This window comes from Engraulis encrasicolus, chromosome 19, assembly GCF_034702125.1.
Source record: "Engraulis encrasicolus isolate BLACKSEA-1 chromosome 19, IST_EnEncr_1.0, whole genome shotgun sequence".
NCBI lineage: Eukaryota > Metazoa > Chordata > Actinopteri > Clupeiformes > Engraulidae > Engraulis > Engraulis encrasicolus.
The window spans coordinates 14,446,572-14,461,166 of NC_085875.1; the positions used below are offsets into that span (position 1 = coordinate 14,446,572).

The window sequence follows — 14,595 nt, forward strand, 5'->3', positions numbered from 1 at the left end:
ACCTCAATGCTGGCTATGGCCATGACCACCGCTCTATGCTTATACAGTAGCTCTTGTACCTTTCAAAATACTGATCTGGATATTAAGACCATGCTTACACAAAATGTGCTCTCTCTCTCTCTCTCTCTCTCTCTCTCTCTCTCTCTCTCTCTCTCTCTCTCTCTCTCTCTCTCTCAACCATGTGGACAAACAGCGGTGTAATCATGCATGCACATATGAATGCATGCTTGCAGTATTGATCAATCACAACAGGAGAATGCACTGTGTGTGTGTTTTGTGTTGGATTGTGTGCATGTGCGTATACACACGTGTGTGTGTGTATGTGTGTGTGTGTGCGTGCGTGCGTGCGTGCGTGCGTGCGTGTGTGCGTGTGTGTACTTTGCAACATGAACAAAAAATTATAGCAGGGGAATGTTCCACATTGCGCAAGAATGTGAGCACTAACTTCTCTAAGTGTGTGCTTGCTTTCGCAATGTTTTCTTGCTGAGTCCCGGTAAAAAATCCTGACTTTCCCACTCGCACTGATGGCAACAGAAGCTTCCCCCATTTCACAATCATCTCCATGACCAAACTCCTCCCCCCTCATTGGCCAAAACAAGGTCTCTGATGAATAAAAGAAAGACAAAGTCCATACAGAGAGGACTTGGAAGATAGCCAAAGCAGAGCCCTCATAGTCCCTACAGTCCAGACCAGGACAGCTACGTGTGTGTGTATATGTATATGTATATGTGCATATGTGTGTTAGCATGTGTGTTTTTATCATGAAGACTCCTGCAGCTGTGCGGCTGCTGCTGTCGTTGCTGATGCTGTGGTCAGGTGTGCTATTGGTGGCAGCGGAGAGTGGAGGAGTACAACACGAAGATGCTGCAGCAGCCACCTACAGCCAACAAACCTGCAAACCAGACATCTACAGGTACGTACTAAAATGCAATAGAATGGAATAGAATAGAATAGAATAGAATCAAAAAGAAAAGAACAGAATAGAATAGAATAGAATAGAATAGAATAGAATAGAATAGAAAAGAACAGAATAGAATAGAATAGAATAGAATAGAAAAGAAAAGAACAGAGAAGAATAGAATAGAATAACATAATAGAATAGAATAGCATAGAATAGAATAGACAATTGGATACAATATTTTTCTTTGTCACTATTCACATGTACAATTTACATATACGTACGTCGAACATACTGTAGCTTCAGTCTAGCTTCAGTGTGTCAGAAAATTAGATAGAATTAGAATAGAAGATCAACAAGTAAAGGTGGTTTTGAGCAGAACATATCAGGGAAAATACTGAAAACTACTGTACCCATACAACATACAGTACATTTCAGTCTCTGAAATGACCAAAAAAACTTTTTTTTCATGATATTATGTAATTGCTTTGGGCTGTACCTGCACCACAGTATGCTGATGGAGGTGAGCGCCGTGCTAGCGGAGCAGAGGGCGGAGCTGAGAGACACCAAGGCCCAGCTGGAGGCCATGGAGAGCAGGCTGAGGGCTAGCGAGCAGAGCGCCCAGGAGCTGCGGGAGGCGGCGGAGAGGGGCAAGGTGTCGTTCTCCGCCTCGCTGGTGGCCTCTGGGGACGTGACCGCGGGGCCCTACAACACCGCCACCACTCTGGTCTTCAAGCACGTCTTCACCAACACAGGGAGTGCATACAACCCAAACACAGGTGTAATATGATATAATATAACATAATAAGATATAATATATATATAATAAAATAAAATAAAATATAATATAATATCATATCATATCATATCATATCATATCATATCATATCATATATCATATATCATATCATATATCATATAATATATCATATCATATCATGTCATATCATATATTATAATATGTGTACCTGTAGGGCAGTCATGGGTTAGCTTTAGGGCATCAGACATGTAGCCCATAGGTTGCCGGTTTGACTCCCGACCCGCAAGGTTGGTGGGGTAACCTGATCATGCTACCGTCCCACCACATTGCTCTATTGGGGCGCCATTGGGGGCTGCCCCCTTGCACGAGTGAGGCATAAATGCAATTTCATTGTCTGCAGTGTGCACTTGTGGGCTATGAAGTGTCACAATGACAATGGGAGTCGGAGTTTCCGAGGTTGGAGATTTACCCTCTCAATGCTATGTCTCAATCCACGCACCTGTGCACTTCGGGCACTATGTTTCAGTGCATAGGACGCTCACACTGAAAATTTCGGTTGAGTCAGTGCACTGACTGAAAGTACCCGGACGATCCCCTAATAATGGCAAAAAACACAGTGCTTGAATGATGGACACTGCACACACTAAACAGACGCCACGTTCACAGTGAAATGGAAGAAAAGCGTGGCCAACAGTCTCTGTAACTGTAACTCTGTAAGCAATGTTGCTGACACACCAACCTTTTCATGCCAAGCCAAGTACAGTATTGTATGCGTGATAGTAGCCCTTTGGGGTGAAGGAAATGTAAATACAAGCACGAGACGCTGTGCAGTGTTAACAGTAGCCAACCGATATTTTGGCGAGCTAATGCTATGCTCAGCCGTCACTTCCAGCGAGGGCACAATGCATAGTGCTCAAACCTTTCCACGACACTATGCACTGACAACCTCAGTGCACTGTGAGCACTATGCACTAACCGTCAGTGCACTGACACAAGTGCGTGGAATGAGACACAGAGGTAGAATTTTTATTTAGTGTGTGACCTTTTCCTAAATCTGTCTGTTTGTCTGTCTGCCCGTCTTTTTGTCTGTTTGTCTGCTTGCTTGTCTAACTGCCTGTCCGTCCGTCTGTCTGTCTGTCTGTCTGTCTGCATATTTACACATCTGTCTATCTGCCTGTCTCTATGTCTACCTGCCTGTCTGTCTGTCTGTCTACCTGTCTGTCTGTCTTAGGCATCTTCACAGCTCCAGTCAGGGGTGTCTACCACTTCACCATCCACGTGTTTGGAGATGGGCATCAGTCGCGACCCACTGGGGCCTCGCTGAATAAAAATGGCGACCATGTGGACATCGCCCACAGTGCGGGGAACAGCAAGCACGTGGCCGTGTCCAATGGCGCCTCTCTTCTGCTGGAGGTGGGGGACGTGGTCTTCGTCAAGCTGTGGCCCAACACCTGGGTGAGGGACACGGGAAGTCACCACACCACCTTCTCTGGACACCTGCTGTTTACCATGTGATGTGATGTGATCACATGACCAGTGTTCAGGTGTTCAGATCGCTGCCCATGCGACCCTGTGAAGGGATCTGAAAATAAAAAAAATAAAATACAAGTATCACAACCGTGCAGATTTTCTACAAAATATGTTTCTGGTCGCTCACACCCAAAACCTTGTAAAACAATTGGGAGTCCCCAAATTCATACAGGACTTTGTAAGGTTATCATATGGTTTACATCCAATCTATGTTTTTAAATGAAGTCTGAGGGGTCAAGTAAAAATGGTCTTTGTCTTCTGGCCTCAGGATAATGTGTGAAACTAGCTTTACCCCGTTTGCACCTTCTCTGGACACCTGCCGTTTACCATGTGATGTGATGTGATGTGATGTGATGTGATGTGATGTGATGTGATGTGATGTGATGTGACGAGTGTTCAGGTGTTCAGATCGCTGCCCACGCGACCCTGTGAAGGGATCTGAAAATTATCCACAAAGACTATTGTGCTGTTTGTATCCAAATCTCTGTGATTAAATAACTCAGTATGTGAGGGGCCATATAAAAGTGGTCTTTGTCTTCAGGCCTCAGGATATGTGTGAAACTCCCTTTACCCCCAACTATTGATTTCAAATTGCCATTGACCCTTGCTATTGGATAAGATTACAGCTGCCTATGGCATTATTCAATGTTATCTCACTTCCTGACAGGACTGTTTAAAGATAATAACTGGCTTTGTGAAACCCTTTTGTGGGAACCCAAACACAGAATGGGGAAGGAGTGCAAGACACATTATTGAAGGCATTAGACAAATGATAGCGAGTACTTGTAGTAGGGCTGGCCGGTTCTGGGAAAAATGCGTATCACGGTTTTCTTGATAAAAATTAATATCACGGTTCAATGCACGATTTTTTTTTTCATAAGCAGCGATTTTGCCCTACACCTCATGTTTCTGAAGAAAAGGCTGAAATTAAATTTAAAAATTAGATAAAATCCTGAATTGTAATTAATCTCCATTTCTATTTTAATTACTTTTTTGGGATAAAATCTTTTTTAAAACATTTTCTGTCATCAAAAAGTGAACCTTGTGTTGGTGAAAACCGTTATCACGTTTTTTTCTAACGGTATACCGCCAAGCCCCAGCGAGTAGCCAACATCCACCATGTCAACACTAGATGCCAAACCAGGGGTGAATTTCTCAAAACCAAAGTTAACTACTACATTAGCTACTTTGTTGTTTTCAATGCATTTTCCCATTGTCAACTACCGAAGTTGCTAACAGGCTAACAACTTCCCTTTTGAGAAACTCACCCCAGGGGTGCATTTCTCGAAACCAAAGTTGCTTACTACATTACCTACTTTGTTGTTTTCAATGCATTTTCCCATTGGCAACTATTGAAGTTGCTAACAGGCCAACTACTTCTCTTTTGAGAAATGCACCCCAGCTTTCCACCAAGCATTTCTCTCTTGTGATAGTCTGGCGATAGCAAGGCTATGTAATAGTGCGTTCACATGGTGTTAGAGTATGATGATATTTACAATATTTAGGAATAAAATGTAGAATGTAAGAATTCATATATTTAGTTCTTTTGTCATTTATAGTTTATTTATTTAATGAACGAAATGTTTACCGTAAGTTTAACTTTAGAGTAATTTAACAGTCATTTAGATTTGAGACTTTTAGTTTGATTTTGTGCATGAATAGAAGACGCATTCTCAGACCTGAAGCAACGGTGGAAAGAGCTAGACAGACTTGAGAAGCACGGATGTATAACATTTTCTGACAGTGCTCGCTGTGTAATTAGGAAACAAGGACATTGTATTTGAAAAATTTCTATTTTTATTAGATAAAGATTTTTTTTGTTTTTGAAGAACCCAGCTTGCTCCCGTCCATTTTTTTTAAAGTGCTTCCTGAATCCTGAATGACACAGATAATGGATCTGCTGCCATAACACATGGAACAGAGAAAACAATGTCAATCCTGTCATGCTAACTCACTAAAATAAAATACAAGAATCACAACCGTGCAGATTTTCTACAAAATATGTTTCTGGTCGCTCACACCCAAAACCTTGTAATCAATTGGGAGTTGAGTGCACTACTACAATTGGGAGTTGAGTGCACTTTCTGAAAAAAGACCTTTATCATCATACATCTCAGTAGTCCAAATTATTTGTACAGTACTCTGACACAAAAATGTCAGCCCTTGCATTTCTATGGTTAAGTGTGTGTGTGTGTGTGTGTGTGTGTGTGTGTGTGTGTGTGTGTGTGTGTGTGTGTGTGTGTGTGTGTGTGTGTGTGTGTGTGTGTGTGTGTGTGTGTGTGCGCGCGTGTGCGTGCATGTGTGTGCACTGAAACAGCCCACATTTCACAATCATGTCACATGACCACAATTCCTATCACCACATTGGCCGAAAACAGGATTTTCAGTGAATAAAAGGGAGGATGGATTGTCAAAACTTGGGTATTGCACTGCTGCTGGGTCTGTGTGTGTGTTTTCATACACAGGTATAAGTGAGACCTATCCAAAACCCTCATAACACATACTGTAGTGCTACTTGTCAACCTGTGAGTGTGTTTGCGTGAGAGAGAAAGATCATATTTGTACATGTGCGTATTGATCATGAAGACGTGTACACCTAGAGCTGTGCTGCTGTTTCCGCTGCTGCTGCTGCCGCTGCTGTGGTCTTCCTCAGGCCTGCTTGTGGTCACAGCAGAGAGCGGAGGAGTCCAACACGAAGACACGGCCTCCAGCCAACAGACCTGCCAGCCGGACATCCACACCGTGCTCAGAGACATGGCCGCCCTGCTGGCAGAGCAGAGGGTGGAGCTCAGGCACACCAAGACTCAGCTGGAGGCCGTGGAGAAGAGGGCAGAGGCCGTGGAGGCCAGGCTGAGAGCCAGCGAGGAGACGCTGGAGGAGCAGAGAGGCGCTATGGGCCAGCTGAAGGAGGCGCAGGGGGAGTAGGCCACAACTCTGAGGGCCGTGGGAGACAGCGTGACCCTCACGGGGAGTCAGGTGGCCGAGCTGAGGAGCAGCAGGGAGCAGGAGAGGGTGGTTTTCTCTGCTGCAATCGGGGATGATGCGCATATAGGACCATTTACAGTTGAGACCACACTTGTTTTTGGGCATGTGTTTACCAACATTGGAAGTGCCTACAACCCGAACACAGGTATGAGTGGGGAATTTTTTATACTCTTCATGTTTTGTTTTCACTTCCTGATATGTTATATGACCTGCTTGTAAACCATTGATGAGCTGAAAAGGTTTCATGATTTGTTTTCACTTAATTCCTGTAAGTTTTATTGTCTGCTTGCAAACCATTGACAAGCTCAAAAGGCTACAAGAGTGACGCAATTGAAAGCATCCTGTGAAGTGTGAATTGTCCATGGCAGTATTGGTGGTAATAACAATACTGTAATTTCAGAAGAATATTTTACTATGTGTGCTAACCATTCGAATTTCAGAGTGCAAGTAGGCATAGGCCTATAGTAACATTATGGCATAATCCTAACCTGTATAATACTGATGAAGCACATTGTATTTCCTTTAAATAATATTTGTTTATAAATACAGGTATTTCTTTTTTTTTTTTTTTTTAAATATTATTAGTATATCATTTGTATCATTTTATTTTCCTTTTTTTGTCATAGGTGTGTTCACAGCTCCATTGCGAGGCGCCTACCACTTTGTCTTCTTTCTGTTTGGAAGTGGCCATGCATCTTACCCAACAGCAGCCTGGTTGTACAAAAACAACAAGCGCATTGTCATGGCGTACAGTAAGCAGGGAGACCAGCTTGTCAAGCCTTCTAATGGAGCTTCCCTGGTGTTGGAGGCTGGAGATGCAGTTTTCTTAAAGCTTTATCCCAACGCATGGGTGAGAGACAATGAGAATTACCACACCACCTTCTCTGGACACCTGCTCTTCAAGATGTAACAGAAATTAGTGGTGTCAACAATAATCGATTCAGCGATGCAATGCAATGTGGGGCCTGGACAATTCAATTCAATGCGGCAAGTTCCAGAATCGATGCAGCAATTTTTTTAAGTTTCAATTATTTCCGTGGATATTTTCAGGAGCAAATGAATGTTAAATTAAATAAAAGCAATTCAAAACATTGAAAACTGCAAGACTGATACAGAAAACAGCCAATAAAATGTTCCTCAGTACCTGACTACTTGTATTGCCTCATCATGACTGATGAAACATTTGCTTTGCTTTCAGTAGAAATGTAATGCATTGCAATGCATCGTAGAATTGAAAAAGTTTTATCCGTAGCTTTTACTTGTTACTAGTGTTGCACCTATGCCATTTTTTAGCCCCGATACCGATACTCGATACCTGGCTGTGCAGTATCGGCCGATACCGATACCATACCGATACCAATACCACACTATTTGAAATGTATATATATGAAGGGCTGTAGTGCATACTACTTGGATGTAAAATCATTGCATGGCTTTGTCAGGCTGCTGCCTACCTTTGTGAAACAGGAAAAAGGCTAATACAAAGTGAATCCAGTAAAACTTTTTATACTTTTTAAATACCTGTATACCTCTATGAAATAACTAATTTGACTCTGAAATTGTTTTTTGTTCTGCTGATATGGTAAAGTTTTATCCGTAGCTTTTACTTGTTACTCGTGTCATCATGAATAAATGTTAATTATTTTAAAATGTCTCATTTCTGTTGCTTTGTTACAAGCTGTAGCCTATATAAGAGCTCTTGCGAACTTCCTGTCTTTGGGTTGGCACTTGATAACAGTGCTAAAAGGCTAGGTTGTAGCTGAGACCATGGCTGGATCTCAAATGGCACACTTGTGCACTTCGGGCACTATGTTTCAGTGCGTAACTAATGCGGCATTTTCATGCCAAGCCAAGTACAGTATTGTATGCGTGATAGTAGCCCTTTGGGGTGAAGGAAATGTAAATACAAGCACGAGACGCTGTGCAGTGTTAACAGTAGCCAACCGATATTTTGGCGAGCTAATGCTATGCTCAGCCGTCACTTCCAGCGAGGGCACAATGCATAGTGCTCAAACCTTTCCACGACACTATGCACTGACAACCTCAGTGCACTGTGAGCACTATGCACTAACCGTCAGTGCACTGACACAAGTGCGTGGAATGAGACACAGAGGTAGAATTTTTATTTAGTGTGTGACCTTTTCCTAAATCTGTCTGTTTGTCTGTCTGCCCGTCTTTTTGTCTGTTTGTCTGCTTGCTTGTCTAACTGCCTGTCCGTCCGTCTGTCTGTCTGTCTGTCTGTCTGTCTGCATATTTACACATCTGTCTATCTGCCTGTCTCTATGTCTACCTGCCTGTCTGTCTGTCTGTCTACCTGTCTGTCTGTCTTAGGCATCTTCACAGCTCCAGTCAGGGGTGTCTACCACTTCACCATCCACGTGTTTGGAGATGGGCATCAGTCGCGACCCACTGGGGCCTCGCTGAATAAAAATGGCGACCATGTGGACATCGCCCACAGTGCGGGGAACAGCAAGCACGTGGCCGTGTCCAATGGCGCCTCTCTTCTGCTGGAGGTGGGGGACGTGGTCTTCGTCAAGCTGTGGCCCAACACCTGGGTGAGGGACACGGGAAGTCACCACACCACCTTCTCTGGACACCTGCTGTTTACCATGTGATGTGATGTGATCACATGACCAGTGTTCAGGTGTTCAGATCGCTGCCCATGCGACCCTGTGAAGGGATCTGAAAATAAAAAAAATAAAATACAAGTATCACAACCGTGCAGATTTTCTACAAAATATGTTTCTGGTCGCTCACACCCAAAACCTTGTAAAACAATTGGGAGTCCCCAAATTCATACAGGACTTTGCAAGGTTATCATATGGTTTACATCCAATCTATGTTTTTAAATGAAGTCTGAGGGGTCAAGTAAAAATGGTCTTTGTCTTCTGGCCTCAGGATAATGTGTGAAACTAGCTTTACCCCGTTTGCACCTTCTCTGGACACCTGCCGTTTACCATGTGATGTGATGTGATGTGATGTGATGTGATGTGATGTGATGTGATGTGATGTGACGAGTGTTCAGGTGTTCAGATCGCTGCCCACGCGACCCTGTGAAGGGATCTGAAAATTATCCACAAAGACTATTGTGCTGTTTGTATCCAAATCTCTGTGATTAAATAACTCAGTATGTGAGGGGCCATATAAAAGTGGTCTTTGTCTTCAGGCCTCAGGATATGTGTGAAACTCCCTTTACCCCCAACTATTGATTTCAAATTGCCATTGACCCTTGCTATTGGATAAGATTACAGCTGCCTATGGCATTATTCAATGTTATCTCACTTCCTGACAGGACTGTTTAAAGATAATAACTGGCTTTGTGAAACCCTTTTGTGGGAACCCAAACACAGAATGGGGAAGGAGTGCAAGACACATTATTGAAGGCATTAGACAAATGATAGCGAGTACTTGTAGTAGGGCTGGCCGGTTCTGGGAAAAATGCGTATCACGGTTTTCTTGATAAAAATTAATATCACGGTTCAATGCACGATTTTTTTTTTTCATAAGCAGCGATTTTGCCCTACACCTCATGTTTCTGAAGAAAAGGCTGAAATTAAATTTAAAAATTAGATAAAATCCTGAATTGTAATTAATCTCCATTTCTATTTTAAATACTTTTTTGGGATAAAATCTTTTTTAAAACATTTTCTGTCATCAAAAAGTGAACCTTGTGTTGGTGAAAACCGTTATCACGTTTTTTTCTAACGGTATACCGCCAAGCCCCAGCGAGTAGCCAACATCCACCATGTCAACACTAGATGCCAAACCAGGGGTGAATTTCTCAAAACCAAAGTTAACTACTACATTAGCTACTTTGTTGTTTTCAATGCATTTTCCCATTGTCAACTACCGAAGTTGCTAACAGGCTAACAACTTCCCTTTTGAGAAACTCACCCCAGGGGTGCATTTCTCGAAACCAAAGTTGCTTACTACATTACCTACTTTGTTGTTTTCAATGCATTTTCCCATTGGCAACTATTGAAGTTGCTAACAGGCCAACTACTTCTCTTTTGAGAAATGCACCCCAGCTTTCCACCAAGCATTTCTCTCTTGTGATAGTCTGGCGATAGCAAGGCTATGTAATAGTGCGTTCACATGGTGTTAGAGTATGATGATATTTACAATATTTAGGAATAAAATGTAGAATGTAAGAATTCATATATTTAGTTCTTTTGTCATTTATAGTTTATTTATTTAATGAACGAAATGTTTACCGTAAGTTTAACTTTAGAGTAATTTAACAGTCATTTAGATTTGAGACTTTTAGTTTGATTTTGTGCATGAATAGAAGACGCATTCTCAGACCTGAAGCAACGGTGGAAAGAGCTAGACAGACTTGAGAAGCACGGATGTATAACATTTTCTGACAGTGCTCGCTGTGTAATTAGGAAACAAGGACATTGTATTTGAAAACTTTCTATTTTTATTAGATGAAGATTTTTTTTGTTTTTGAAGAACCCAGCTTGCTCCCGTCCATTTTTAAAAAAAAGTGCTTCCTGAATCCTGAATGACACAGATAATGGATCTGCTGCCATAACACATGGAACAGAGAAAACAATGTCAATCCTGTCATGCTAACTCACTAAAATAAAATACAAGAATCACAACCGTGCAGATTTTCTACAAAATATGTTTCTGGTCGCTCACACCCAAAACCTTGTAATCAATTGGGAGTTGAGTGCACTACTACAATTGGGAGTTGAGTGCACTTTCTGAAAAAAGACCTTTATCATCATACATCTCAGTAGTCCAAATTATTTGTACAGTACTCTGACACAAAATATAACAAAAATGTCAGCCCTTGCATTTCTATGGTTAAGTGTGTGTGTGTGTGTGTGTGTGTGTGTGTGTGTGTGTGTGTGTGTGTGTGTGTGTGTGTGTGTGTGTGTGTGTGTGTGTGTGTGCGCGTGCGCGTGTGCGTGCATGTGTGTGCACTGAAACAGCCCACATTTCACAATCATGTCACATGACCACAATTCCTATCACCACATTGGCCGAAAACAGGATTTTCAGTGAATAAAAGGGAGGATGGATTGTCAAAACTTGGGTATTGCACTGCTGCTGGGTCTGTGTGTGTGTTTTCATACACAGGTATTAGACAAGTGAGACCTATCCAAAACCCTCATAACACATACTGTAGTGCTACTTGTCAACCTGTGAGTGTGTTTGCGTGAGAGAGAAAGATCTTTTTTTGTACATGTGCGTATTGATCATGAAGACGTGTACACCTAGAGCTGTGCTGCTGCTGCTGCTGCTGCTGCTGCTGCTGCTGTGGCCTTCCTCAGGCCTGCTTGTGGTCACAGCAGAGAGCGGAGGAGTCCAACACGAAGACACGGCCTCCAGCCAACAGACCTGCCAGCCGGACATCCACACCGTGCTCAGAGACATGGCCGCCCTACTGGCAGAGCAGAGGGTGGAGCTCAGGCACACCAAGACTCAGCTGGAGGCCGTGGAGAAGAGGGCAGAGGCCGTGGAGGCCAGGCTGAGAGCCAGCGAGGAGACGCTGGAGGAGCAGAGAGGCGCTATGGGCCAGCTGAAGGAGGCGCAGGGGGAGCAGGCCACAACTCTGAGGGCCGTGGGAGACAGCGTGACCCTCACGGGGAGTCAGGTGGCCGAGTTGAGGAGCAGCAGGGAGCAGGAGAGGGTGGTTTTCTCTGCTGCAATCGGGGATGATGCGCATATAGGACCATTTACAGTTGAGACCACACTTGTTTTTGGGCATGTGTTTACCAACATTGGAAGTGCCTACAACCCGAACACAGGTATGAGTGGGGAATTTTTTATACTCTTCATGTTTTGTTTTCACTTCCTGATTCCGCAGTCATGGGTGAGCGGTTAGGGCGTCAGACTTGCATCCCAGAGGTTGCCGGTTCGACTCCCGACCCGCCAGGTTGGTGGGGGGAGTAATCAACCAGTGCTGTCCCCCATCCTCCTCCATGACTGAGGTACCCTGAGCATGGTACCGTCCCACCGCACTGCTCCCCATGGGGCGCCACTGAGGGCTGCCCCCTTGCACGGGTGAGGCATAAATGCAATTTCGTTGTGTGCAGTGTGCAGTGTTCACTTGTGTGCTGTGGAGTGCTGTGTCACAATGACAATGGGAGTTGGAGTTTCCCAATGGGCTTTCACTTTCACATATGTTATATGACCTGCTTGTAAACCATTGATGAGCTGAAAAGGTTTCATGATTTGTTTTCACTTAATTCCTGTAAGTTTTATTGTCTGCTTGCAAACCATTGACAAGCTCAAAAGGCTACAAGAGTGACGCAATTGAAAGCATCCTGTGAAGTGTGAATTGTCCATGGCAGTATTGGTGGTAATAACAATACTGTAATTTCAGAAGAATATTTTACTATGTGTGCTAACCATTCGAATTTCAGAGTGCAAGTAGGCATAGGCCTATAGTAACATTATGGCATAATCCTAACCTGTATAATACTGATGAAGCACATTGTATTTCCTTTAAATAATATTTGTTTATAAATACAGGTATTTCTTTTTTTTTTTTTTATATATATTAGTATATCATTTGTATCATTTTATTTTCCTTTTTTTGTCATAGGTGTGTTCACAGCTCCATTGCGAGGCGCCTACCACTTTGTCTTCTTTCTGTTTGGAAGTGGCCATGCATCTTACCCAACAGCAGCCTGGTTGTACAAAAACAACAAGCGCATTGTCATGGCGTACAGTAAGCAGGGAGACCAGCTTGTCAAGCCTTCTAATGGAGCTTCCCTGGTGTTGGAGGCTGGAGATGCAGTTTTCTTAAAGCTTTATCCCAACGCATGGGTGAGAGACAATGAGAATTACCACACCACCTTCTCTGGACACCTGCTCTTTAAGATGTAACAGAAATTAGTGGTGTCAACAATAATCGATTCAGCGATGCAATGCAATGTGGGGCCTGGACGATTCAATTCAATGCGGCAAGTTCCAGAATCGATGCAGCAATTTTTTTAAGTTTCAATTATTTCCGTGGATATTTTCAGGAGCAAATGAATGTTAAATTAAATAAAAGCAATTCAAAACATTGAAAACTGCAAGACTGATACAGAAAACAGCCAATAAAATGTTCCTCAGTACCTGACTACTTGTATTGCCTCATCATGACTGATGAAACATTTGCTTTGCTTTCAGTAGAAATGTAATGCATTGCAATGCATCGTAGAATTGAATCGAATCGCTTGGTTAAGTTTTATCCGTAGCTTTTACTTGTTACTAGTGTTGCACCTATGCCATTTTTTAGCCCCGATACCGATACTCGATACCTGGCTGTGCAGTATCGGCCGATACCGATACCATACCGATACCAATACCACACTATTTGAAATGTATATATATGAAGGGCTGTAGTGCATACTACTTGGATGTAAAATCATTGCATGGCTTTGTCAGGCTGCTGCCTACCTTTGTGAAACAGGAAAAAGGCTAATACAAAGTGAATCCAGTAAAACTTTTTATACTTTTTAAATACCTGTATACCTCTATGAAATAACTAATTTGACTCTGAAATTGTTTTTTGTTCTGCTGATATGGTAAAGTTTTATCCGTAGCTTTTACTTGTTACTCGTGTCATCATGAATAAATGTTAATTATTTTAAAATGTCTCATTTCTGTTGCTTTGTTACAAGCTGTAGCCTATATAAGAGCTCTTGCGAACTTCCTGTCTTTGGGTTGGCACTTGATAACAGTGCTAAAAGGCTAGGTTGTAGCTGAGACCATGGCTGGATCTCAAATGGCACACTTGTGCACTTCGGGCACTATGTTTCAGTGCGTAACTAATGCGGCATACGCACTGAAACATGAACACTAAAGTGCACAAGTGCACCATTTGAGATTCAGCCCGTCTTTGTAGAGTCCAAGGCAAGTGGAGTTTTATCCCATCGTTTTTACTTGTCCCTCCTGTGTCATGGATACATTTTGATTGTTTCATGGGCAGTCATGGGTGAGCGGTTAGGGCGTCAGACTTGCATCCCAGAGGTTGCCGGTTTGACTCCTGACCCGCCGGGTTGGCGGGGGGAGTAATCAACCAGTGCTCTCCCCCATCCTCCTCCATGACTGAGGTACCCTGAGCATGGTACCGTCCCACCGCACTGCTCCCCATGGGGTGCCACTGAGGGCTGCCCCCTTGCACGGTTGAGACATAAAATGTAATTTCGTTGTGTGCAGTGTGCTGTGGAGTGCTGGAGAGTGGAGTTTCCCAATGGGCTTTCTTTCGCTTTCACTTAAAATGCAAGAGTCTGTTTCTCATTCATGTACTGTATGTGGCCTACCACCAGCTGGTGTTGGGTAAATCATAAATGGTAGCATGCCTTCCTCTAGTGGTGATATTAATGCACTGCATGTCAGTGGTGTAGTCTACTTTTGTTATGGTGGGTATACTGTATATTTGAGCCTTTTTTGAAGTGGGTATACTGTATATATT

The 14,595-nt window shown here is 43.0% G+C and overlaps 2 protein-coding genes and 1 pseudogene across 2 annotated transcripts; all 3 read left to right on the forward strand.

The window, feature by feature from the left end:
• The first annotated feature begins 708 nt into the window (after positions 1-708).
• On the forward strand, positions 709-3,634 carry LOC134470030 (complement C1q-like protein 2). The gene is made up of 3 exons (XM_063224056.1): positions 709-913; positions 1,409-1,677; positions 2,890-3,634. The coding sequence occupies exons 1-3, from the start codon at positions 735-737 to the stop codon at positions 3,171-3,173; spliced, it is 732 nt and encodes a 243-aa protein (XP_063080126.1). The 5' UTR covers positions 709-734; the 3' UTR covers positions 3,174-3,634.
• A 2,068-nt stretch (positions 3,635-5,702) lies between these two features.
• On the forward strand, positions 5,703-8,943 carry LOC134435216 (uncharacterized; annotated as a pseudogene).
• Positions 8,944-11,385: 2,442 nt separating this feature from the next.
• LOC134435217 (uncharacterized) lies at positions 11,386-13,736 on the forward strand. Its single transcript, XM_063184082.1, has 2 exons — positions 11,386-11,935; positions 12,736-13,736. The coding sequence occupies exons 1-2, from the start codon at positions 11,386-11,388 to the stop codon at positions 13,017-13,019; spliced, it is 834 nt and encodes a 277-aa protein (XP_063040152.1). The 3' UTR covers positions 13,020-13,736.
• The last annotated feature ends 859 nt before the right edge of the window (positions 13,737-14,595 follow it).